This window comes from Eulemur rufifrons, chromosome 15 (assembly GCF_041146395.1).
Source record: "Eulemur rufifrons isolate Redbay chromosome 15, OSU_ERuf_1, whole genome shotgun sequence".
NCBI classification, from domain to species: domain Eukaryota; kingdom Metazoa; phylum Chordata; class Mammalia; order Primates; family Lemuridae; genus Eulemur; species Eulemur rufifrons.
This window is the reverse complement of record NC_090997.1, coordinates 91,666,357-91,690,210: the sequence shown is the minus strand read 5'-3', so window position 1 is coordinate 91,690,210 and position 23,854 is coordinate 91,666,357. Positions and strand designations below refer to the sequence as shown.

The 23,854-nt window shown below is 33.5% G+C and overlaps 1 protein-coding gene across 3 annotated transcripts in view; it reads left to right on the top strand.

Annotated features, from left to right (window-relative positions):
- SHPRH (SNF2 histone linker PHD RING helicase) overlaps window positions 1–23,854 on the top strand; it is a 91,272-nt gene that overhangs the window by 5,661 nt on the left and 61,757 nt on the right. For all 3 annotated transcript variants that reach the window (XM_069487683.1, XM_069487682.1, XM_069487684.1), the window contains 10 exons: window positions 5,101–5,771; window positions 8,075–8,204; window positions 10,102–10,317; window positions 13,229–13,307; window positions 13,941–14,091; window positions 14,825–14,930; window positions 15,517–15,773; window positions 17,243–17,902; window positions 19,177–19,428; window positions 20,237–20,315. In XM_069487683.1, the coding sequence (XP_069343784.1) occupies window positions 5,133–5,771; window positions 8,075–8,204; window positions 10,102–10,317; window positions 13,229–13,307; window positions 13,941–14,091; window positions 14,825–14,930; window positions 15,517–15,773; window positions 17,243–17,902; window positions 19,177–19,428; window positions 20,237–20,315 (2,569 nt within the window). In that variant the 5' untranslated portion in view covers window positions 5,101–5,132. The remainder of the gene's footprint in view (window positions 1–5,100; window positions 5,772–8,074; window positions 8,205–10,101; window positions 10,318–13,228; window positions 13,308–13,940; window positions 14,092–14,824; window positions 14,931–15,516; window positions 15,774–17,242; window positions 17,903–19,176; window positions 19,429–20,236; window positions 20,316–23,854) is intronic.

Sequence of the window (23,854 nt, the reverse complement as noted above, 5' to 3'; positions counted from 1 at the left end):
TGTTTGGAATGTTTGAAGCTCAGTTCTGGTTGCTCCACACCCCCAGTCTTTTAAATTTTAACCATTGTAGTGCATACGTAGTGGCATCTCACTGTGTTTTGGGGTAGAATTTGCATTACCTTAATGACTGATGATGGTGAAGATATTTTCATGTGCTTATTTTTTCTTTGGTGAAATGTAATTTTTGCCTATTTTTTACATAATGTTCTTTGTCTTACTATTGATTTGCATGAGTCCTTTATCCTTTATATACTCTGCAAACAAATCCTTCATCAGATATTTGCTTTGTTAATATTGTCTCCCATCCATGGCTTCCTTATTTCCACAACAGTATCTTTTGAAAAGCCAAAGTATTTAATTTTGAAGAAACTTGATTATCATTTTCTTACATAGTCTCTGTTTTTTGTGTCCTATTTAAAATTATTTGTGCCGTTTTTTTTTTTTGCCTAATCCGATGTCATTTAGATTTTCTCTTCTGCTTTTTTCTAGAAGTTTTATAGTTTCAGCTTTTATATTTTACCTTATTATCTATTATAAGTTAATTCTTATATATGTTATAAAGTAAAGCTCAAAGTCTTTTTTTTTTTTTTTTTGCATATGGATGTGCATTTATTGAAAGGATATACTTTTCTCGTTGACTGCCTTGAACTTCTTTCAAAAATCAATTGACCATATATATGTGGGTCTCTTACAGGACCCTTTATTTTTGTTCCATTGATCTATATGGATCTATATGTCTCTCTTTATACCATTACCGCACTCTTTTGGTTACTTTTGACTATACATCTTGGAATCAGTCTAAATCATTCAACTTTATTTTCTAAAATTATTTTGACTCTCTATATCCTATATTTCAATATAAATTTTAGAATCAGCTTGTCAATTTCTACAAAAGAAGCCTGTTGAAATTTTGGATGGGATTACTTTGATTCTATACATCAATACCAAAGAATTGACACCTGGACATTTTGAGTCTTCCAGTCCATGACCATAGTACATAATACAGTGCTGTGATTATACTACTATACTATTTTCTCTATTTTTATGTATGTTTGAAATTTTTCAGTTAAAAAGTTTAAAAATGTTATCTTAAAAAGATATGTTAACATTATCTTTTAAAGAAATTTAAAATTAAGGAAAAAATTATATTTGCACACATTTTTCGTTTATGCCTTTTATTCCCTTGTGTAGATCCAGATTTCCATCTAATATCATATTTCTTCTGCCTGAGAACTTCTTGTAACATTTCTTATAGTGTAAGTCTATAGGTGATAAATCCTCTTGGCTTTTGTTTGTCTTTTTTGCTCTTCATTTTTGAAAGATATTTTGCAGAGTTTAGAATTTTAGGTTGGGAGAAGTGTCTAAGCCAGAAAGATTGGGCTAATCTGGAGAGAAGTTCTTGCTTTTCAGCAGTGGCATACCTTGTTGTGATTGTCCTTATGTTTGCCCTGATTGGGTTTCATGTAGCTTCTTGGTTTTCTGGGTTGATAGTTTTTATTAAATTTGGAAATCTGTCATGCATGTTTTTTTCAAATATTTTTTCTTACCTTCTCCCTGCTTTTCTGTTGAGATTCCAATTTCATGCATGTTAAATTGCATGACATTGTCCAGTAGGTCTCTGATTCTTTGTTTATTGTTTTTTCAGTCTTTGTTTATCCCCCTACTTCATTTTTTATAGTTTTTATTGGTACTGGATTTAAGCTCACTCTGCTTTTTTTTCCCCCACCATGTCTAATCTGCTGTTAATCTCATACAATGTATTTTTTATTTCAGATATTGTTTTTCGATCTGCATAAATTCCATTTGTGTCTTTTGTATTATGTCTTTTTTCTTCATTATCCTCGTGCTTTCCTCTACCTTCTTGAACATGTTGAGAATATTTACAATAACTGTTTGAATGTTTGTATCTGCTAATTATATTGTCCATGTCATTTCTGGGTCTTTTTATTTTTTCCTTCTTGTCATGGCTTTTATTTCTCTGTTTCTCTGTAGGCCTGGTAATTTTTGATTTGATACCAGACATTTGTGTTAGATTTTATTTCATTCGTTTAAATATTTTTAGGCTTGTTCTTAGGGGCAGTTAAGTTACTTGGCATTAATTTGATCCCTCCAGTGCTTATTTTTAAGGTTAGGATGGGCCCAAAACAAATTAGTTTTTAGTCTAAATCTTTAACTGTTAGTCTAAGACTAATTTGGGCACACTAGTAAGGCAGCTTTCACTCCTGAGAACTCTGCATATTGCCTTCAGTATTAGGGGGTCTTTTCATAAACTTTTCCTGGGCATGTATGAGCTCCAGGGATTGTTCTACCTATTTCTGGTTGTTCATTCTTGATTTTTGGATATTTCTTTCATACAGGAACACAAATCATTACCCACTCAGAGACTTAAGGAACTCTTCCACATATCTCCAGAGCCTTCTCTATGTGCAGCTTTCTTTTCTCTGGTATTTTGCCCCACAAATTCTAAATTGTCTCTTTAACTCAAATGAGACCACTGGATTCTGTTTGAGGTCCTCCCTTCCTCTGCTGTTCCTGGAAACTCTTGCCTAGGGATAAGCGGGGCAATTTTGCCAGGATGCAGTGATCACTTTCAGTGATCGAGTCCTAGGCAAACCAGGAGTAATTGGTTACCCAAGCTGGTGTTGTAGGAGAATGTACTTCATTTGTTTCGCTTCTTTCAGGGATCACTGTAACAGTTGCTTTGTAGCTGTACCCATTCTGCTATTGAATCATTGGCCAATTATTTTTCCTGCCAAATTTAAGTAATATAGTTTGCTTTTCTGAAATTGTTAAAGAATTTTTTTATAGCCATCTTTTTTGTGTTATTAGTTACTGCTTCTGTTTCATGAAAACAATATATTATCTCTCTGCAGATGTGATGTTGATTGTATATATTATAAAGTCATATTTGAATTGTTTCATCTGTTTTTTTATTTGAGAAATATTTTAATTATGCAAATTTGTTTACACATTTATTGAGGTTTTAATTGGTATACAATAAACTGCACCTATCCAATATATACAATTTGATATGTTTGAACACATTACCATCACCACAATAAAGATTTCTTTGTATCCCTTCGGTCTGGTTTTGTTTTGTTTTTGTGTTAAGAATACTTTACATGAAATCTGTCTTCTCTACAAATGCGCAATACTGCGTTCCCTGTAGGAAATAGTTGCACAGCAGATCTCTAGAACTTGTTCATCTTCTATGACTGTTTTTTTAGGTGAAACTTTGTCTTTGTTTATTTATTCTCCTGTTGGAGATCCATAAATGATTGTTGATTGTGAGCTCATCTTTGCAGTTCAGACTCCCTACTTTTTACTTTTTTTTTCCTGCTTGTGCAGCTCGCTTAAGAGGAGGGAGGGTCAGAAGCAGCTTCTAGGCCATGTCTTCTGCTGTGTTCAGTGAGAGTGGAAATTGGTGAGACCCTCTATAGGCAGAGTTTATTGTCATCTGCTTTCTCTTCTGTACTCAGTAACAAAGGACATCTCTCCAGGTTAGGTACTGTTTCCCACCAAAAAATAGATATCCCCCTAACAGCTGCCTTGCCTTTAGGAAAGATAGGGTAGGTAAGGGCCTGGCAATCCCCACTCTGCTATTATCTATGTTTGTGACCCTGGACCCACTTAGGTTCCACCAGCAGGTTCACCACCATTGAGCATGGAAGCCCTCTTGATGATGCTCGCATCTGTTGTGATAATACATTCACGCTGTCACTTAGCTTCCCTCCGTGTTCTTTAGGAATTCTTCAAAGTTTCTGGTCAACTGAGATTTCCCCTAGTGGTTTGTTTTATTTTGTTTTGTTTTAAACAGGGTTATGTATTCCTGAATTGTTTTTTAAAAACACATTTCTCATTCTTTTCTAGATTTGGAGCAAAGTAGTTAGGGATGGGGAGTTAGTAAGGGTAGAAGGGTGTAGACTGCTCTGTGTGATCACTTTGTCATCAAGACACCAAAACACAATTTACAGGTATTGTCTTTGCTGAATTAGAGTCCATGATTTGATTTATACTTTTTTTGCATCCTCCCCTAAAATACAGCACAATACAGAGTACTTACTACCTGATTCGACGATATTCAAAAATGGAATTGTTGAGAATATTTCTTAAATTACATTTGAAGCCAAATTTGAATTGTTTATACCCATTATTTTTTTCAGCTACTAGGCTAGAATACACAGTCAACCATCATTACAACTTTATTATTTAATCTCTGTGAGTTGCTCTATGTTTCACATAGAATTTGGCTGTTGTTTTGGGGAAAGTATAATTTGGAGCCTACCTCATATAGATTGCTTTCAGCCCAGTTTCCTCTTTTGAGGTGACCAAATTTTCTTTACTTTTTTCTTTTTTTTCTTACTTTTCTTTCTTCTATTATTCTCTCTGCCCCGTTTCCCCTGGTTGCCATCACCACCTTATTCCTTGCCCAGCTCTCTCTCTTATCCTTTTTGTCTGCTAATCCATAAAAAAAAAATACGTGTCTGTATTTTCATTTTCACCTCTTGAGAAAGAAGATATGTATTTTAGACGTTTTTAATCTATGTAAGGGTCGAGTGAAGTTTTGTTAACCCTTTGGGATTATAAAACAAAATTGAAATTCTGTAGTGATGACATGAGTTTAAATGTTACTAAAACACTTCAAATAAACATTTCAAGGCTCTTTGAGAGATTTATCTTCCTATTATGTTGCTTATTAAGTATCTTGTTAGAATTTATTTTATTTTGTACAGCATATTATCTTTATTAAATTTATCCATTAAAGGGCAAAACCATTAGAAGTTACTTGATACATGAGATTATGATTAATGTGTTTCTTAGTTGTATTTGACTTAGTAAAAAAAATTGCCCATTGCTTTTTATGTATCTCTCTGAAGATTTCATGTTATGTGTATGGACTATAGAGTTTATGCTTAATTTCTCATCTGGGAACACTTAAATACTAAAATCCTCTCTGGGTATGCCTACTTTTGTGTTTGTCTTCTAGAGCTCATATTTACCAACTAAGAAAAGTTGAAAATGAGCAGCTGGTTCTCATCTGGGAACACTTAAATACTAAAATCTTCTCTGGATATGCCTACTGTTGCATTTGTCTTCTAGAGTTCACGTTTACCAACCAAGAAAACTTGAAAATGAGCAGCAGACGGAAACGTGCTCCTCCAGTGAGGATAGATGAAGAAAAGCAGCAGCAGCTTCATTGGAATATGGATGAGGACAGAAGGAATGAACCTCTCACCTTAACTGATGATGAGTATCCCTGCCCAGCTTCAGATGCCACTTCTGCTCATTGCATCATCCTAGATGATAGTCTAAAGGAAGAGGTGGCTCACAGAGATAAGAAGAGGTGTTCAGAGGCAGTGAGCTTCTCAAAATCAATCGAAAAAGAAGAGACTGTGGGTATTTTTTCCCCTTTGTCTGTAAAATTGAGTATTTTGATTACTCCATATCACTTTGATAATTCTTGGAAAGCACTTCTGGGAGAATTAACTCTTCAGCTTCTTCCTGAACAGAGTTTAATTGAAAATTTTTCTGAAAGGAGTTTTACATTGATGAGTTCAGAGTCAAGCAATCAGTTCCTGATCTATGTTCATTCAGAATGTGAAGATGTAGAGAAACAGGAAAAAGGACTCAAAGAACCAATCCATGCTTGTGACAAAAGTGTTCTAGTAGAATCATCCTTCAGTGGTGAAATGTTAGAAGATTTGGGGTGGCTACAAAAGAAGAGAAGGATAAAACTTTACCAAAGACCAGAAGGAAATCACATTATCAAGGTACTCAATTTCTGTGGTGTCTTTTAAGGTTCTTCTACATTGGCAGTCCACTTTTAAGGTAATTTAGGAAGCAGGTTTAAAAAGTCGGCAAAAAGCCTCTCATTAAGATTCAAAGTACAGTTTATTTTGGGCTTTCGAAACTGTTAAAAAAAAATGTGTGTTATAGCAAATCATTTCCAGACTGTACTTTTTCAAGGAGATCTTCCTGATTCCTCCTTTCTGTCTTTACTCTCGGTGACTTGTTTTGGTCCTCATCATTTCTTCCTCTTGTATAGCAGTCATTTAACCAGTTCTCTGTTTCCTATCTTCCCTTTTCAAATCCTTCAGCTACTTTGTCTCCCTATGCTTGGTTACATAGTTTCATTATCCAGGGAAAAATTAATTGCAATCTAATGCTTCTAATGAATGCAAATGAAATTCTTTTCTTTACTGCCTGCAGAATTAAGTATAATCTTTCTAATCTGGCATAAAAGTCGGTCCTTTAACAGGCCTTTGAGTCTTCCTTTATTACTCTGCTTTTTATTTTGTCTCAGAAACTCAAAATTGATTTATTCCCTACACATCCCCTGCTGTCTTTTTGCCTCTTAGGTTTTGCTCTCACAGTTCTCTCTGCCTAAGTTGTTTCCTTCCTTTCCCCTTCCCTGGTAATTCCTGGTCATTCTTTAATATTCAGTTTAGAGTTGAATTTATCCAGGGAAATATTTTCTTCAACCCCATGGATAGTGTTATATGCCCTTTCCCCAGAGTACCTGATACATATTTTTATTTTTGCCTTGGCTACTTGCAGTGTACATACGTTTTAGATCTTTCCCCCTTGCTGTACTATGAAGCCTTTTATCTTCATAGCTTAGTAAAATACCTGGTACCTAACAGATAATCAGTAAATAAATGAATAAATTTCTAATTCATTTCAGACTCTGCTATTCCCTAGCCAAGTAACTTTTTGTGAATCATTTAAATGCCTTCTTTCTGTATGAAATGTAAATAATACCCATTCTTTTTTTACCTCATAGAATTGTGTTAAAAAAAAATCAGGTGAGATACTGTAAATAAGTGTACTTTGTAAACTATGAAGGAGGATAATTTATATGCCTTTGTGCTAAAACTTGAAAAGAAATTATAAAATGTTAATTTCGTGCTGTTTAACTGAAAACTGTCTCATACATTTCTTGCATCAATAGCCCTATTTATAGTTTCTGAATTGACGGAAGGAAAGGAGAAAAGTTAGAAGCATTGGATTGCAGTTAATTTTTCTCTGGATAATGAAACTATACAACCAAGCATTCCTCTCTTACTGATTGTTAGTAGTGAAATTGTAGCTTGGTGGTTACAAGTATGTAAGAATTCTTGGCGTATATATATTGGTGTTCTGTCTCTCTCCCCTGCAAACCAAGTCTTAATCTATCTTGTTTTATATGAATATTTAAAAATTTATTGCCTCTGTAGTAAGCCCTCTCCAGGTAAACAAAAGACAGAGTACAAACAATAATGAAATATAATCTTTTTTACTCATTCCTGTATAATCCCAGTGGATTCTTGTTCTTTAGGGAAGGAATATGGTAATCTCAGTGATTAGGGACTCAGGTCAAGTATAGTCCAATGAAGTGAAGGCAATTAACATTTATTGAGTGTCAATCAGTAATTAGTAATTTTTCAATTATTTTTGCTAGGTTTCTCTCTATATTGAAGATGAGAACATTTGGATCAAAATAAATCAGTTATTTTTTCCAAATTTATTTAGCTCCTAAATATCAATGCCAGTGTTCAGATTCAGGTATTTCAACTGCAAAACTTCATACTGCATTGCTTCACTAGAGTCAATATACTTAACATTAATCAAGATCTGTTTTCCTATACATCTTAGTGTTTGACTCAGTGATAAGGATGCCCAAACCTAACTGTGCGTAAGAATCCTATCATTTGTATCAGAATCTTCCAGGGAATCTGCATTTTTAACAAATTTCACTGATTATTCTGATAGTCATCAGGTTTGAGAATCATTGACTTGGTAGGTTGAACTAGGTGGTCTCATCACATTCCCCTAGGGTTTGATTTCAATTAGGGAAATATTTCTTTCCAGCAGCTTGAACTGTGCATTGCACACAGTAGGTATTTAATGCTTGTAGAATAAATTTATTATTTAAAATGAAAATATGTGGGGGACATTTAGTAGGCATATATTGTTTGTGGGACAAATACTGTGAGTACCTTTAAAAACAGTGATGCTTAATTTGTTTTTATGTCTTCATGAAGAATGGTATATTTCAATTAAAAATATTTTTATGTTGATGAATTCTTTGTAGGTTGGAATTTATCTTTTGGAAGCTGGCCTAGCAAAACTAGACTTTATGAGTGATGCAAATTCAAGAATGAAAAAGTTCAATCAGCTCATGAAGAGAGTGATGGAAAAGTTATACAATTTTATTATTCTAGGTAATATTTAAAGTGAACTTTAAAATTGCTATTACTTAGGAATTGTGGGTTTTTTCTCTGACTCCTAGATATAACAACCAGAAAAACAACTAATAAAACCATAATAAGAATTAAATGACCTTCATAAAATCACTGTGTGACAAAATTATACTGATCTAAAATGCCCCCACTAATACGATTTGTTTTTTTACTTTAATGGCTTAATACTGTGCTTAGCTTATAGTAAGTATTAAATGTTTGTGGAGTCGATATGCAAGTCAAAAGGCAGAGTCTAAAGGGATCTGAGCTGGTTGGAATTTTTGCATTATTCCTGTGCTTTTATTTAGTCATGGCCATAGATTCTTGGCTGGCATTTATTCCACCACTCCTTTGTAGTCTGACAGTTAATCTTAAGAGCCTGATTCCTGTAAAGACCAGATGACTTTGCTCCGTCTCTTGGAAAGATGTTGCATCTTTGGTCAGGACTGCAGTTGCAGAGTTTTCTACCATTGCTTACCAAAGGAGAGTGTGGATGGCTAGGTGCAACCCATCAACACTACTGGAAAAATGGCTCAAATTCTCTAAGTCCTGCTCATGGTGGGTCAGCGTTATTTCAGGTACAAACTATAGAACATTTTCATACTGGAATACTTGGAGATCAGTTTCTAAGCTTAGTTGTTTCAACAGTATGTTCTTTGCAGAGCTTTATAATATGTAATATTAAATCATTTTGCAAGTTAGAAACTTAAAAGGAGGAATTAGAATTTTCAAGATGAGAAGGAATACTTTTAAGTATATCTAGAGTTTTCAATGTTATGGTAAAAATTTCATTATTCTGCCTTTTAAAAATTTTTGTACTTTTTAAAGCATGACTTCTAAGGAAAACTTCAAATTTAGTTATTAGTCTTAGATTATGTAACCATAGTAACAATGTGAAATAACCAAGCATATAACCATACATTATTTGTGAAGTTTTGAAAATTTTACATGGCATATTTTTTATTGAAAAAAGTAAGTTGTGTGTTTTTGATTCAATTTTTTAGTTCTAGAGCTTATGATATGTCCTATAAAAGTGTATAGGCCTATTTGAAAGCAGTTCAGAAATAAATGATACACTTCTTCACCTTTAAAGAATTATTTTTAATAAAGAAAAATTAGCTAAAAGAAGTTTATAAATTTGTTCAAGGTTTTTATTTTTTTTTTATGTTATAGTAAATACAAGTTGTCTTCTGCAGAGCAGTTGTGCCCACCAAATGAATCTGATGTTTTTACAAATTGGCATTAATAGCTTAATCACTTGTCTTCTAATTGGCTGGTGGTACTGCCAAATGCCTATTCTTTTTTATCATAAGAAATTAAATGGGAACCTTTGTCTAATCAGACATAGAAAAATTATATCTCCGTGTGGATTTTTTAATGTTCAGGTATAAAAATAAAATAAATTATCCTTTTATAAACTGCAAGTGATATTCACATTTAGTTCCTCAAATGTTTATTAAATATCCACAATGTGCAAGCTTGTGCCAGCTTTTCTGGGGGGCTACGGAAACAGAAGACTTTGCCTTTGTCTCACTGGGGAAGGGAAAAATGCATGTAACTAATTGCAGTACGAGATAGATTGCAATGTACTGCTATAGCCCAAGTGTGAAAGTATTGTACAAATACAGAGGAGAACAGCAATTCCAGCCAGGCAAAACAAAAACAAATGCCATGGGAAAAGTAGCAGTTGAACTATCTTCAAGAATGGATGGGTATATTTTTGATCAGTGAAGAATTAAGAATAGGGCCTTCCAATCACAAAACACACTGAGCAAGGACACAAAGTTGGGCAAGTGCATCGTATGTTCTTAGAACAAGAATTGCTTGTAGTTATAAAAGGCGAATTGGATTTTGAGTACATTTGTTATTTGATGTACAGATGCGTTGGAGGAGGATGATGAAGATTCAGAGAGTGAACCAGAGGGACAGGACATTGATGAGCTCTATCACTTTGTGAAGCAAACACATCAGCAAGAAACACAGTCTATCCAAGTGGATGTCCAGCATCCTGCACTGACCCCTGTGTTGAGACCCTACCAAAGAGAGGCTGTCAATTGGATGCTACAACAAGAGTATTTCAGAAGCACTCCTACTGGTGGCAAGTATAAGATACTTAAAGAAAGGCAACTTGATTAGAGGGATTATGTGAGAGATATTTAGGGTGAGGGGAAATTGATCACTAAATAAAGCATATTGAAAAGATAGGATAGAATGTATGTTACTATGAACAAAATTATTTTCAAAGAAATTTTTAAAAATTGAAATGTAGAAAAATACATTTGTGAGTTCCCTCATTCATAAAAGTTTGTACTGTCTTTTTCTGCCAAAATAAATGCTGCCTTGATTGGAATTTTTAAAAACCAAAAAATTTGTTCACATGTCTTTCCAACTAAGAAGTGCTTTTAGAACTTGGTCAGATGCAAATCTTGCTGATCATCTGCAAGAAACTTTTCACAATTTGATGATGAATGTTCATGACAGAAAGCAAATTTATAAAATTAGGACACATGTGATTAATGTTCCTAGATATTGCATTTTTTCCTTACAATAAATAATAAAATATCATATATTGAGTGTTTTTGTGAAAGTAATAAATTTATGGGAGGCATTTATGCCACTTCTTAATCACTCTTTAAAGGGAGGGGCACATGATGAGACTTTTACACGATTCTAGGAAGTGAGGTGTTGACTACTTCTCATTCCTCCTATGTAGATTCATTTTAGTTAATGATGAATAGCTCTTATTTCTCCCATGTTTTCCAGTTTATACTTTCTTATCTAACAAACTTCATTTTTTAAACTTTTCATTTTGGACAATAAACATCAATTCGTAGCTAATATTATTTCTTCCTGCCCCCATACTCTGACATATTTTAAAGTAAATCCCATATATCTTATTTCATGTTAATATTTCAGTTTGTTTCATTAAAAGATAAGGATTCTTTTAAATATATAAATATATATAAAATAATGGATTTTAAAACCCATTTAGTCCTTAATATCATCAAATCTCCCTGCCCCCCTTTCCACTCTCTTTCTCTCTCCCTCTTTCTCCATCCCCCACCTTGTCTCTCTCTCTCTCTCTCTCTCTCTCCTCACTCTGTCTCTCTCACACACACACATATACTTTAAATCTGAAACTAAATGAAATTGGTTGCATTCACTTAAGTTTCTTTTAATCTATAGGTTTTATCTTTTATCTCTTGCTTTATTTTTTCTTGTAATTATTTGTTGAAGAAATTGTTAGCTGTGTAAAGTTTCCCACAGAAATTATTTTTTTCCAAAAGGAAATATTTTTTCTTTAGTTAAATGATTTTAAATACAGTAAAATGCGCTGATTTTAAGGGCACAGTTTGATGAGTTTTGACAGATTTGTGCATCTGTGTAATCAGCATCTCAATTAAGAAATAGAATTAGATTGTCTTAAAAGGAGCCACTAGCCACATATGGCTCATGAGAGTTGAAATGTGGCTGTACAAATTGAGATGCGCTATAAGTTTAAAATATACACTGGATTTCAAATAGTACCATAAAAATGTATAAAATACCTTTTATTAATTTTATATGTTGATTATATATTGAAATAATATTTTGGTAATATTCGCATAAATAAAATACACTGTTAAAATTAATTCTACCTGTTCCTTCCCCCCCCCTTTTTTTTAATAAAACTACAAATTTAAAATTACATATGTGGCTCACATATTTTTATCAGGCAGTGCCTATTTAAAATATTCCATCACCCCAGAAAGTTCCCTCCTGGCCCAGGTCTATTCACCTACTTCAACTCCTTCAGGAGGCAACCACTGTCACCATAAATTAGTTTTGAAATTATTTTCAAACATTAAGTGGAATTTTTTATATATATGCTTTGAGGGGGGGTTGTTTCTTTCAACATAAGGTTTTTGAGATATGTCTATTATGTGTGTGTCAGTAATGCATTCTTTTTTGTCCACAGACTAGATTTTGTTGATGAAATCCCCAGTTTTCATTTACCAGTTTCTCTGTCCTTTATGGTTCCCGTAAATTGAAACTTTTTTAAAATTTATGTTTATTAAACTTCTTACATTAAAAATAATACATATATATTTTAGAAGTTTTAGGAGAAATAGAAAAACAAGAAGAAAAAGAAAAGATACTACTATTAATACTTGAAGATAATTGCTAAATCACTATTAATATTTTGGCATATTCTTCTAGATATTTTTTTCTTTTAATTGTGTAATTTTTTTTTTTTTTATTTCAGAGTATTGTGGGGGTACAAATGCTTTGGTTACATCAATTGCCTTTACATCCACCACCTTTTTTTCTCTATTTTTTTTACTTTATAAATGCTATGTATCTGTATTCCTGATTTATCTGTTAATCACTAAAGAAAACAACAAAAAATTACTTGCTGTTTCACTGGTGGGTAGAGTCTTTGACAGTGGTTTAAACAAGTTATAAAATATTAAGGGGGAGGATATGAAAGATTCTGGTTGAAACAAACTCAGTACTTAAGTGTTAGAGTTTTAGATATGTTTTTATCTGTTAAATAAGACTTTCCTTCTATTCTCAGACCCATAGAAGAGGTCAGGTCTAATTTGGGTAAATGTATTAGCCCACTGGCATATGCCTATTGAATTATTTAAGGACTCCTTACAATTTATTGAAGGATTTATAAAAGATAAGCTCCTTTCCTTATCAGGTAGGGGTTGGTTATATGTATTAAGTTTTTTTCCTGTTAATACTCTGTAATTTGCTACACTTTGCTTTTCTGTCTATTTGCTGGTAAGGATATGTGCCCAAAGGAAAGGAAGCTGAAGATTAATATCAGAAGAAAAGAATTAGAAAAACCCTTAGCCTTTTACCCATGTGTTAAGTCTGTGGCTTTTCCCAAATGAGACATCTCAAGAATATGGGTATCAATGTCCTATAGTATCCTGACTGTTAACTTATTTTTATTTTAATGTGATTATCTGACAGGAAAACAAACAAAAACTTACTATGATTATATTTTTCTTTAGAAAGTACCCTGCACTCCTTATGGCGAGAGATTATTACATCTGAGGGTTTGAAACTCTACTATAATCCATACACAGGCTGGTAAGACAAAATTTCATTTATATGCTTGATTTAAAAAATAAATATAATGAAAAACTATATGAGATTGTTAGCATATGACTTTAGCCTTGGCAGTACCTCATGAAGGAATATTATGTTAAAATCTTATTAGACATTTTTATAGATATAACAGATTTAGAATTAATTGCACTTGTCATTTTTCAGTAAGTAAATGCAGAATAATAGATATAAGATAGTTATCAAGATATAAAGAGAGATTATTATTCTAAGTTAAAATGTTACCTTGTTTATTATAGGCCAGGTTTTTTTTCTTAGGAACCATTAAACATAATGAATCAGTAGTTATTGCCCTTCATATTTTTTTAATTCATAAATTCGTAAAATTCATAGAAAGAAGGCAGACATGTTTCCTTTTAATTATAGAAGAGAGAAAATCATGGGTATGTACCAATACGACTCTTATTTCTGCAGACTTAGTTTTCAGCTCAGTTTTTTGATTGTCATATTTCTTACATTCATAATCTAGGGATTTGAATTGTTTCATCCCAAAATATAGTTTCAATAAACTTATCCATTTTCTTTAGGAAAAGTAATTAGGAACAGTATAATTTTTATTTACATTCCTATGATGTGTTTTTTGGGTTTTTCCTTTAGCATCATTCGTGAATTCCCAAATTCTGGGCCACAGTTGCTTGGTGGAATCTTAGCAGATGAGATGGGCCTTGGAAAAACAGTGGAGGTTTTGGCTTTGATTCTGACACATACTCGACAAGATGTCAAACAAGATGCTCTCACTCTTCCTGAGGTAGGAGGAGTACTGTAGAGCTTGGAAAAGCAGGGGACATATGTTCTCAAAAGGCATCATATGTTGAACATTTGCTTGGCACTCAAGTTAACACTTTCTGTTCCAGCTAATGATTTATATTAATGGTTAGTTAGCTTTAAGTGGGCATGGAGAATGGGATGTTTGTGACCCAGTAGGGTTTGTTTTAAGTGATGTTGGCCACGTAGGAAGGGGATATGCAGTCACTTACCAAGCTTCCTTCTAGTTGATAGAGAACCTCCTTTACAAAAGTACTATTGACTCCTCAAGTGGTTTGTAATTACTCCATGTCTCCATATTAGCACTAAATGTTTTTAAGGGCTATTTTAAAATATTATACAAATCTCAGATATATACAATAAATCTTAGAACCTAATAATTAGAACTTTTTTAAAGAATAGGTAGCTTAGTAAATAGAATGCTAAATGAAACAAACTCTAAGTCCTTGTCCCAAAAGTTAATTTTAGAAGTTCCACACTTAACATTTCGATAATTTAAGATAATATGTACAATTATAAAAAGTGATGGCTAGCTGTAAGCTTAGAAATAAAAAATAAGGTGTGTATATCTATATTTGTGTCTACTTGGCTCTTTGTCTCATAATTTTTGTTCAACTGTTTTGCGTTTCCTTAATAGAAGGAAGGTTAATTTTAATAAGCAATTCAGAATACTGAAAGCAAAACACTATGTGACTATTAAATGTTGTTTATATCAGGGAAAAGTGGTGAATTATTTCATTCCATCACATTTTGGAGGAAAAGTAAAAGACAAAGAAACCCAGAATACTGAAATTGAACCGAAAGAAAAAGTTCAGTGCCCCCGTAAGTATGACATCTCTTAAAGAAAATACCTACTGATAATGATCTTTGTTATAGTTCTTGCAGTCCTTAGAAATATCTTGTAATTGTTATGAATAACTGTTTTTACCATTGTTTATGCTTTGCATAAATGGATTCAATTGCAAATCATAATATGTTAAAGAAGTAAAGATTTATTCTTTTGATGTGGTCCAGGTAGTTCTTGCTCAATCTATTATGTTTAAATCTCTTTGGTTTATAATTTAAGCCAGTCTTTGTTTATCTGTTAGCAGATGAATGTTTCCCTTACTGTTTGGTAGCATATACTTAGATAATTTCAAGAGTTTTCTTTTATAATTTTTAATGATTATTTTGTAAGATTAACAAATTAATATGCATAAGTCTTCCTTAAATTATTTCTATACAGTAATTTGTCTCTTAAGGTATTGAGATAAATTTTTATTACATATTCTTCAAAATAGCACTATACTGCAATAAATCTTTGATTTTTTTTTTAATTTAGTTCTCAATGCAGATTAAGATTAACCAAGTTTTGCTTTCTTTTCATTTTAATTATTTTGACTAAATTGGGATATCCTTTTACATGTAGCTACACGTGTGATGATCCTGACAGCTGTGAAAGAAATGAATGGGAAAAAAGGAGTTTCCATACTTTCCATCTATAAATATGTCAGTTCTATATATAGATACGATGTTCAACGGAACAGGAGTCTTCTGAAACGGATGCTGAAATGTTTAATCTTCGAAGGTCTTGTGAAACAGATCAAAGGTCATGGTTTTTCTGGGACTTTTACACTGGGAAAGAATTATAAGGAAGAGGATATATGTGATAAAACAAAAAAGCAGGTAACAGAACTTAAGCTCTATTAAGTACCTATATGTGATATCTTATAGAATTAGTTGAGAGATCCCACCTTGACACTGAAGCTCTTACAGTTTGAAGATAAAAACAAACCAGTTAAGAAAATCACTTATGGCTGTGAATTGTGTTTTCTACTTTGTGACTGTAAACTCCATGAGAATAAAAACTTTATTTTGGTTACCATTAAGCCCAGAGAATAGTGCTAGTCACCCAACAAGTACTCACTTAATAAATACTTATTAAATGAATTGTAAAATTAGTTGGCTAAGCATATTATACTTTATAATATCTCTATTTTTATCATGCTGCTGTCAGCAGTTAAAAAGTTTGTTTTAGACTTAAAAAATATTAATAATGCTTTAAATTTGCATAACACTTTATGTACATTTCAAATCTTTTATACAAATTTTCATTTTCCACATGTTATCATCTTACAAGATTTTTGCATTTTGTTAGAAGATTGTTTCTGTTGGGCTAGTAATTTCAATTTTCTTTTAGGAAAATAATTACAATATTTGCAAACGTATATCAAGAAAAGTCTAATGACAACAAGTCAAAATACAGAGCTACCAGATTGGCCACTGTGAGAAAAACAGCAGACAAAACTTTTTTCCTGAAGTAGGAAGTCTCCAGGTTTATCCCCAGGCAGCATAGAAAACTGCAGTGAATTTCCGTGCTGCCACCAAAACCTGAAATACACTTTGAATTCATGCCATTGAATTTGTGTTAAGTGTCCTAACTCCTCTGTTCAACTCAGCTCTGATGTCACTTGGAGGAAACCATCACTTACCTGCCTATCTCACTCTCTCCATGTTATGTACCTCTTAGGCATTCCTGTAGCATTGTTTTACTTTTTACTGCTCTCACTTTTCCTGTAGACTCCATTGAGAGCAGGTGCAAATCTTGTTCATATCTGTATCCCTAGCATCTGACACAATTCCTGGCACAGAGTTGGCATTCAATAAATAATTGCAAGAGAAGGCACAGGTAGAAAGGGAAAGGAAAGAAGGAATCTATTTGCTAATTGCAGTAACTAACAGATGAACTTTTACTTTCTTTGGATGCTATATTTTAGTACTTGGTATTTTTGTAATTGCCCTATTTTATGTATTTATATACTCTAAAATACTGGTCTTTTATTGATTTAGGCAGACTATAAATCCTAAGAGGCTAATTACAAAATATCAGTAGCTCCTTTTATCTTCCTAATCTTCCCTTTATCTCTCCAAATTAGTACAGCCTTCCTTTTGTTTTGTGATCTGTAGACTACAGGGAGGGTTCTTACAGAGGGTAGATTGGAAGCCACTTATCTAGAGTGATTCTCCTCAGGGAAAAGGGTAGCAAAGACTGGTTACCAGATTTTTATGTAAAATACATACATAAAGTCAGGAGTTTAATTTCAAGAGGTGTAATTATGTTGAAATAAATTAATTAAATATTATTTTTTTCATAGGCAGTGGGAAGTCCAAGGAAAATCCAGAAAGAATCTAGAAAATCAGGGAACAAGGACACAGATTCTGAATACTTGCCATCAAACACCTCTGATGATGATGATGATCCTTATTATTATTATTATAAGCCTAAAAGAAATCGTAGTAAATTGAGGAAAAAGCCTGTTCTATCCATAAAAAAAGGAAAAAGTCAACCAAATAACAATTCTGATTCACAAGTACACTGTCCAGCTACCAGTGACTCTGGAATTATTGATGTTACTACATCTGAAAGTACATGTGTCTCTGAATTCAAACAAGAACATGAAGCAAAGGACTATGGTGAATCTTTAAACCCTGCTGGTAGTGATGTGCCATATTCTAATATCACGAGTCTCTGTAACACTGCTGATTATCGCTTTGAGTGCATATGTGGTGAACTTGACCAGATGGACCATAAGCCACGTGTTCAGTGCCTAAAATGTCACCTGTGGCAACATGCAAAGTGTGTGAATTATGAAGAGAAGAATCTGAAGGTTAAGCCTTTTTACTGCCCCCACTGCCTTGTTGCAATGGAGCCGGTATCAACAAGAGCAACTCTAATCATCTCTCCAAGTTCCATCTGTCACCAGTGGGTGGATGAGATCAACAGACATGTAAGGTCATCATCTCTTCGAGTCTTGGTAAGGCCATGTGAGCTAAAGAGGGATAGGAAAATGTAAAGTTTTGCTTCTTTATGATAGTTTTATAGTATTCGTTGCTTTGTTGTTTATCCCAAAATTAATGATATCAAAGTTATATTAAATCAGAGCTTGAAGAGAAATTGAGACTAAAAAAAAGAACAATAGAATGTGTATTCTTTTCTGACATCAGAAGTTAAAGCACTTTGAACATAAATATGTGAAAACTTTTTAAAAAAATTGTTGGTCACATGAATGAAAAAGTCTTGGTATAAGCATTTATACTCTTAGAGAGAAACACAATTCAAAGGCAGCATTGTGTAATAGTAGCTACTTGTCTGATCTGTCATCTCTTAGCTCCAAAATCATCTCAAGCCTCAATTACCTCATCTATAAAATAGGAACGTATTCAACAAATATTTACTGAGCACTTATTATTGCCAGGAACTGTGCTAAGTTCTGAAAATGTATCCAATCACAGACTTGTGAAGATTAAATGATTTCATAAAGTGCTGGCACATAGTAAGTGGTCATTTAGTCATATTATTTACTAATATTAGTACACTTCACTACTTTTGTTCTTCCTTCTTTCCACACAAATAATACTAAAGGTGTTCTATATTTTATCCACTCTCATAGACATGGAGAATACAGTAGTAAATAAAAAAACAGTTTTGTGCCATTGAGGAGCTCTGTTCTGTGTGAGTAGGCAAACCTTGGTTTGAGTCTTAGCTCCATCAGTTTTGAGCAAGTCACTTTATAGTTTTATGCGTAGGATAGAAATATTAGCAACTACTAACAACATTGCTGAAGTTCAGAGATTGTACTTAGTACAGTGTCTGAAACAAAAGATATTTTGCAAGTAATAACTCTTATTTTACTTTTTCATAACATCATGCTTTCCCACATGCTGTTGTTTCCATTTGCCTGCCAGCATATAGTGCTTTCCCCCTTTTTCCATCTCTGAGAACTCCAAAATGTTCTTCAAGTTATGCCTCAAATTTTAACTCCTCTGTGAATTCACCTTGTCTGCCACAGAATTGGCATTTCCACTGTGGTGCTGTTACATTTACTTCTATTACAGTTCCTTTCACACTCCTTATGTTATTAGTCCTCCACACTACAGTGTGTCTTTCTCTAAACAGGTGTGAGAACTGTCTGATAGCATGTGTGGCCCTAAGCATATAGAAAGGACTCAGTAAGGGTATTAATGAATGTTTCATTTGTCTTTGACAAGCCTTTCTGCAATAACTATGTCTGTACTGATTATTTCTTAGGTATATCAAGGAGTGAAGAAAGATGGCTTTTTACAGCCTCATTTTTTGGCAGAACAGGATATAGTTATCATTACCTATGATGTCCTTCGTTCAGAACTAAACTATGTCGATATCCCACATAGCAATAGTGAGGATGGGCGTCGCTTACGGAACCAGAAACGCTACATGGCTATTCCCAGCCCCCTCGTAGCTGTGGAGTGGTGGAGGATCTGCCTTGATGAAGCTCAGATGGTTGAATGTCCTGCGGTGAAAGTGAGTTTTCACAAAATCTTTTGAGGGTTGGGGAAGAAAGGAGAAAGGGATGAGGGGAACTTGAATAGTTTAATATTTAAATCATAGTTAACCTATAGTGTTGATATTGTTCAAAAGCGTGCTTTTAAGCACTATATGTGCTTTTCTCTTGTGCTATGAACTACATAACCCTTTGGAATTATTTTATTACTCTGAATCATAGCTTTATACGCAATGCTCATATATATTTCAGTGAGATGTCAGTTTATACATGATGTAGATTAAAGTAAACTATGTTTAGGGAATTTTTCAGCATTTCTGCTAGCCAGAAGAATTATCATGTAGGTGCTGATAGTTTGGGGCCAAAGTTGATTTGGGCAGTTTTTTAAATCAGAGAGACCAATGGCAAAAGAAAATGCTATTAATACTTTAAAGGATAGAATTTTGATTTGGCCTTTGTCATATGTCTTTATTCTGTCTTCTTTGGTCATTCTGTAACCTAAACTGAATTTATGGATCATACCTATTAATGCATCTGGAGGATGGAATGGTGTAGGGAATGTATCCGTTATTCAGGGAGTTTTTTCATTCTGTACATACTTGAACTACTTCTCCAATTCAGAGGGGATGCATGGCGGCCTCCCACTAATGAGAACCACTGTACTGGAATATGGCCCGTTCAATATGACACTCAACATTGTGGTAAATGAAAGCAAGTACATCTAACCCAAAGTGTAGCTTTTCATGGACTATGTTCATGAATATGCCTGAATTTTATGTTCTTCTGTGTCTTTTGTATTGTTTTTATTCCATATTTCTCTCTCATCAGGCTGCAGAAATGGCTCAGCGTTTGAGTGGGATTAATCGGTGGTGCATCAGTGGCACTCCAGTACAGAGAGGATTGGAGGGTAATGTATGATTTCCTCACATATTGCATGTATTTGAAAAGCTTTATTTTTTTTGTGGGAAAATTATTGTTATGCTTAATGTTTGTTGAAATCCTTATTTAAGTGATGAACATGTATTTATATTACGATTGACTCCTAATGGTTTCAAGCATTTATCTTTTTAAATGGTACTTGGGTGATTTTTCTGTTTGTGTATATGAGGACAGATATGTAGTGAATGGTCCCATTATCCTAAGTTAAGCAATTATTGTACCTACGTAAACAATGTAGATATATGTCTGAATTAAAAGCAGAGTTCCAAAGTGGAAAGTAGAAGAATCTGACTAAAAAGGGAGAGGGGAAGAGAGAGAGAAAAGGAATTAATTTCAACTGACTGTGTCTCTCCAAACAGGGACTGTGATTTCATTGTCTGAACCCGTTAATAATGGGACCATAATTTTACTAATTGTAAAAGTTATAAATTATTAATAGCTTTATAATGTCAGACTATATGCATGTAACTATCATTCCTTCAATGATTCCTCTTGGACTTCTCCCCTCCACACATACATTATAATGATGTTTCTACATTGATCTCGTTTGTTGTCACTTTCTCATAGAGCAGACACTGCATTTTTAAAACCTTTATCCAAGTTGTGAATATTTAAAACTAAAAGTTTAAGTAAATTTTGTTTTGTGTAATAAATTTCCTAAAAAGCTATTATTAAAATGTAGTTAAATTACAAAATTTAAATATACTTGGAGTTCACTTTCAAACTTATCTTTCTGAAAACCCAAACTTTCATATATTATGTTTGTTTTCAGCAGGATAACTTATCATTCTACTGAAACAAAAACATCAACATCCATGCCTTAGACCTAAAAACTATGTTTTTTGATGATTATTTTTAGGGAGGAAAAGTTTTCTATGGATAAGTATATATTTAAATATTCACGTAATTTTAATGTTACATTAAGATACATATTTATAGAATAATATCAGGCTCATTAAAAGACTAAATTTAGTGATCTGCCAGTATTATAGATATTTAGATATTAAGAAGATCTCATTTAGCTTAAAAGTTATCTGAGGGGGCACAGAAAAAGTAAATGGCTATCAGAGTAACTTTTTCTAATTTTAGTGCTGACAGAATATGGGCAATGATTTCTCAGTTCCCTATGTAGATTTTTTTTAGAGATATAAGATGTTGGCAGGTGTTTCAAGCACTTGTCACCATTCAAATTCTTGAATAATTTTTTTAAACAACTTTATTGAGTTGTTTGAGATTTAAGTCATTTATAAATGACATATAATAAAACTAAATATTTAAAATGAAATTTGAAAAGTTTTGACTTATGTGGATAGCCATGAATCTATTTCTGCAGCAAGATAATCACCCTCAAAAGTTTCCTCATACTCTAAGTCACCTAAAAAAGGACTTTTCCAAACTTTCTGGGATTTTACTCATCTTTCCCCCTTGTTTCCATAACTCTCTGGTATCTTTAACACTATGATTCTTGCAGTCTATCTGTTTTTTTTCTGGTTGTCACAGTGGGAATGTTAAGCCTGCCCATGATTTTCTATGTTGTATTTGGAAGTGGAAATCTCATTTGTTTTCTTTTTGTGCTAGACCAGGGTTTTTTATCCTTGGCCCTGCTGACATTTTGGGCCAAATAATTCTCTTTCTTTGCAGGCTGTCCTGTACATTTTAGGATATTAAGCTTCTACCCACTAGATGCTGGTAGCACTCCTACAATTCCGACACCCAAAGATGTCTCCAGACATTGCAAAATGTCCCCTGGAGAGCAAAATTGCACCTCTTCACCTTTACCTCATTGTGCTAGACTGATAGGTAAATGAGATTTGGTGATTTATTAATTAGTAACATCCTAGAGATGATGTGAATCCCAGATTGACCATATATTAAGCAAGGAAATGAGGCCAGGGAAATTTCATAATTTATCAGGTCTTTAGATTGTTTCTGCAGGCAGGCTGAAATAATGTCATCTACTTGGAAAGTCAAAGAGGCATGAATGCTGCTCACCCCTCACACCCCATGTCTGTATGAAATACTTATTTGTATAATATACAAAGCCTTGGCTTTGGTGAATATATAAACCTGGGTTCATATCCAGACTTTTAGTTGTATATGCATAAGCAAATTACTTAAACATACAAATCTTTATTTTCTTTATTTGTAAAATAAGGTGTTTTAAAGATTAATTATAATAAAGTTTACAAACAATATTTTAGCACAGTGCCTAGCAGATATTAAATATTCAATGAATGATAGCTACTTCCACTTCAGCCTTTGTTTTTATTTTCCCTTTAGGTAGTCATTTATTTATTTTAGTTTGTTTGAAAGTGTTGACTTTAAATAACTGTTTTCTGGTGCTATAACAGAATACCACAATTTGGGTAATTTATAAAGAAAAGGAGTTTATTTAGCTTATAGTTCTGGAGGCTGGGAAGTCCAAAAGCATGGCACTGGTACCTGGCAAGGGTTATCTCATGGTGGAAGGGCAGAAGGCGGAAGTGAGTGCATGATACAGAGAGAAGAACCAGGGGCTGGACTTGTTTTATAACAACCCACTCTTGAAATAACTATCCTGTTCCCATAATAATGACATTAATCTTTTCTTGAGGGATCCCGCCTCATGACCCAGTCACACCTTCAGTAGGCCTCACCTTCCAACATTGTGGCATTGGGGATTAAGTTTCCAATTCATGAACTTTTGGGAGACACAGTCAAACCTCAGTGGATAATGAGCAAAAGTAGATAAAGTCCTTGGCTTTATTGAGCTTGTAGATTAGCAGGGAAGATATATTTATTAAATATTTAATAAATATTAAATTGCAATCAAGATAACTTTTATAAATGAGAAAAATATAAAATTCTAACTATATCAGGTTTCATAAAAAAGATCTGGTTCTATGACATTACATAATAGGGATGCAGAAGGAAGTGACACCTGATCTGAGATCTGCAATATTCACATGAGCTAGGTAAAGAGGAGAGGGAAGAATTCTCTCTTGTGGAGAAAACAGAAAATATAAAGATCATGTGGAAGGAGAAGACTGATAGAGTTTCAGCATGGCTAGAGCACAAAGAACTAGGGAAAACAGCACATTGAGACACTAAATAGGTGGGTATAGATGGCACCATGGAGGATGTTGTAGGCCATGAAAAAGAATTTATTTTCTTAAGAACTGTAGAAGCTATTGAAAGCACTTAAACACAGTGATTGGAAGTCATCTTGTGATTAGATTTATATTTCTAATATCACTCCAGTTGCATTGTGGAGGATGTTTTATAAGGGAATAAGAGTAGATGTTAGGGTATCAGTTGATCAGCTGTAATAAGTAATCTGGGCAAGTGATGCTGGCACATTTGCTTTGGGCTAGGTTTGTCTTGAAGATATAGAAGAAAGTGGATGGGGAAAATTAACAAGCCTTGGTGATAGTGACAGGTTTGTGTGTTTCCTGGTTCTTATCGAAGAATGGTTACTGAGACTGAGTCAATGGAATAAATGAGCAGGCCATACAGATACAATTGAGC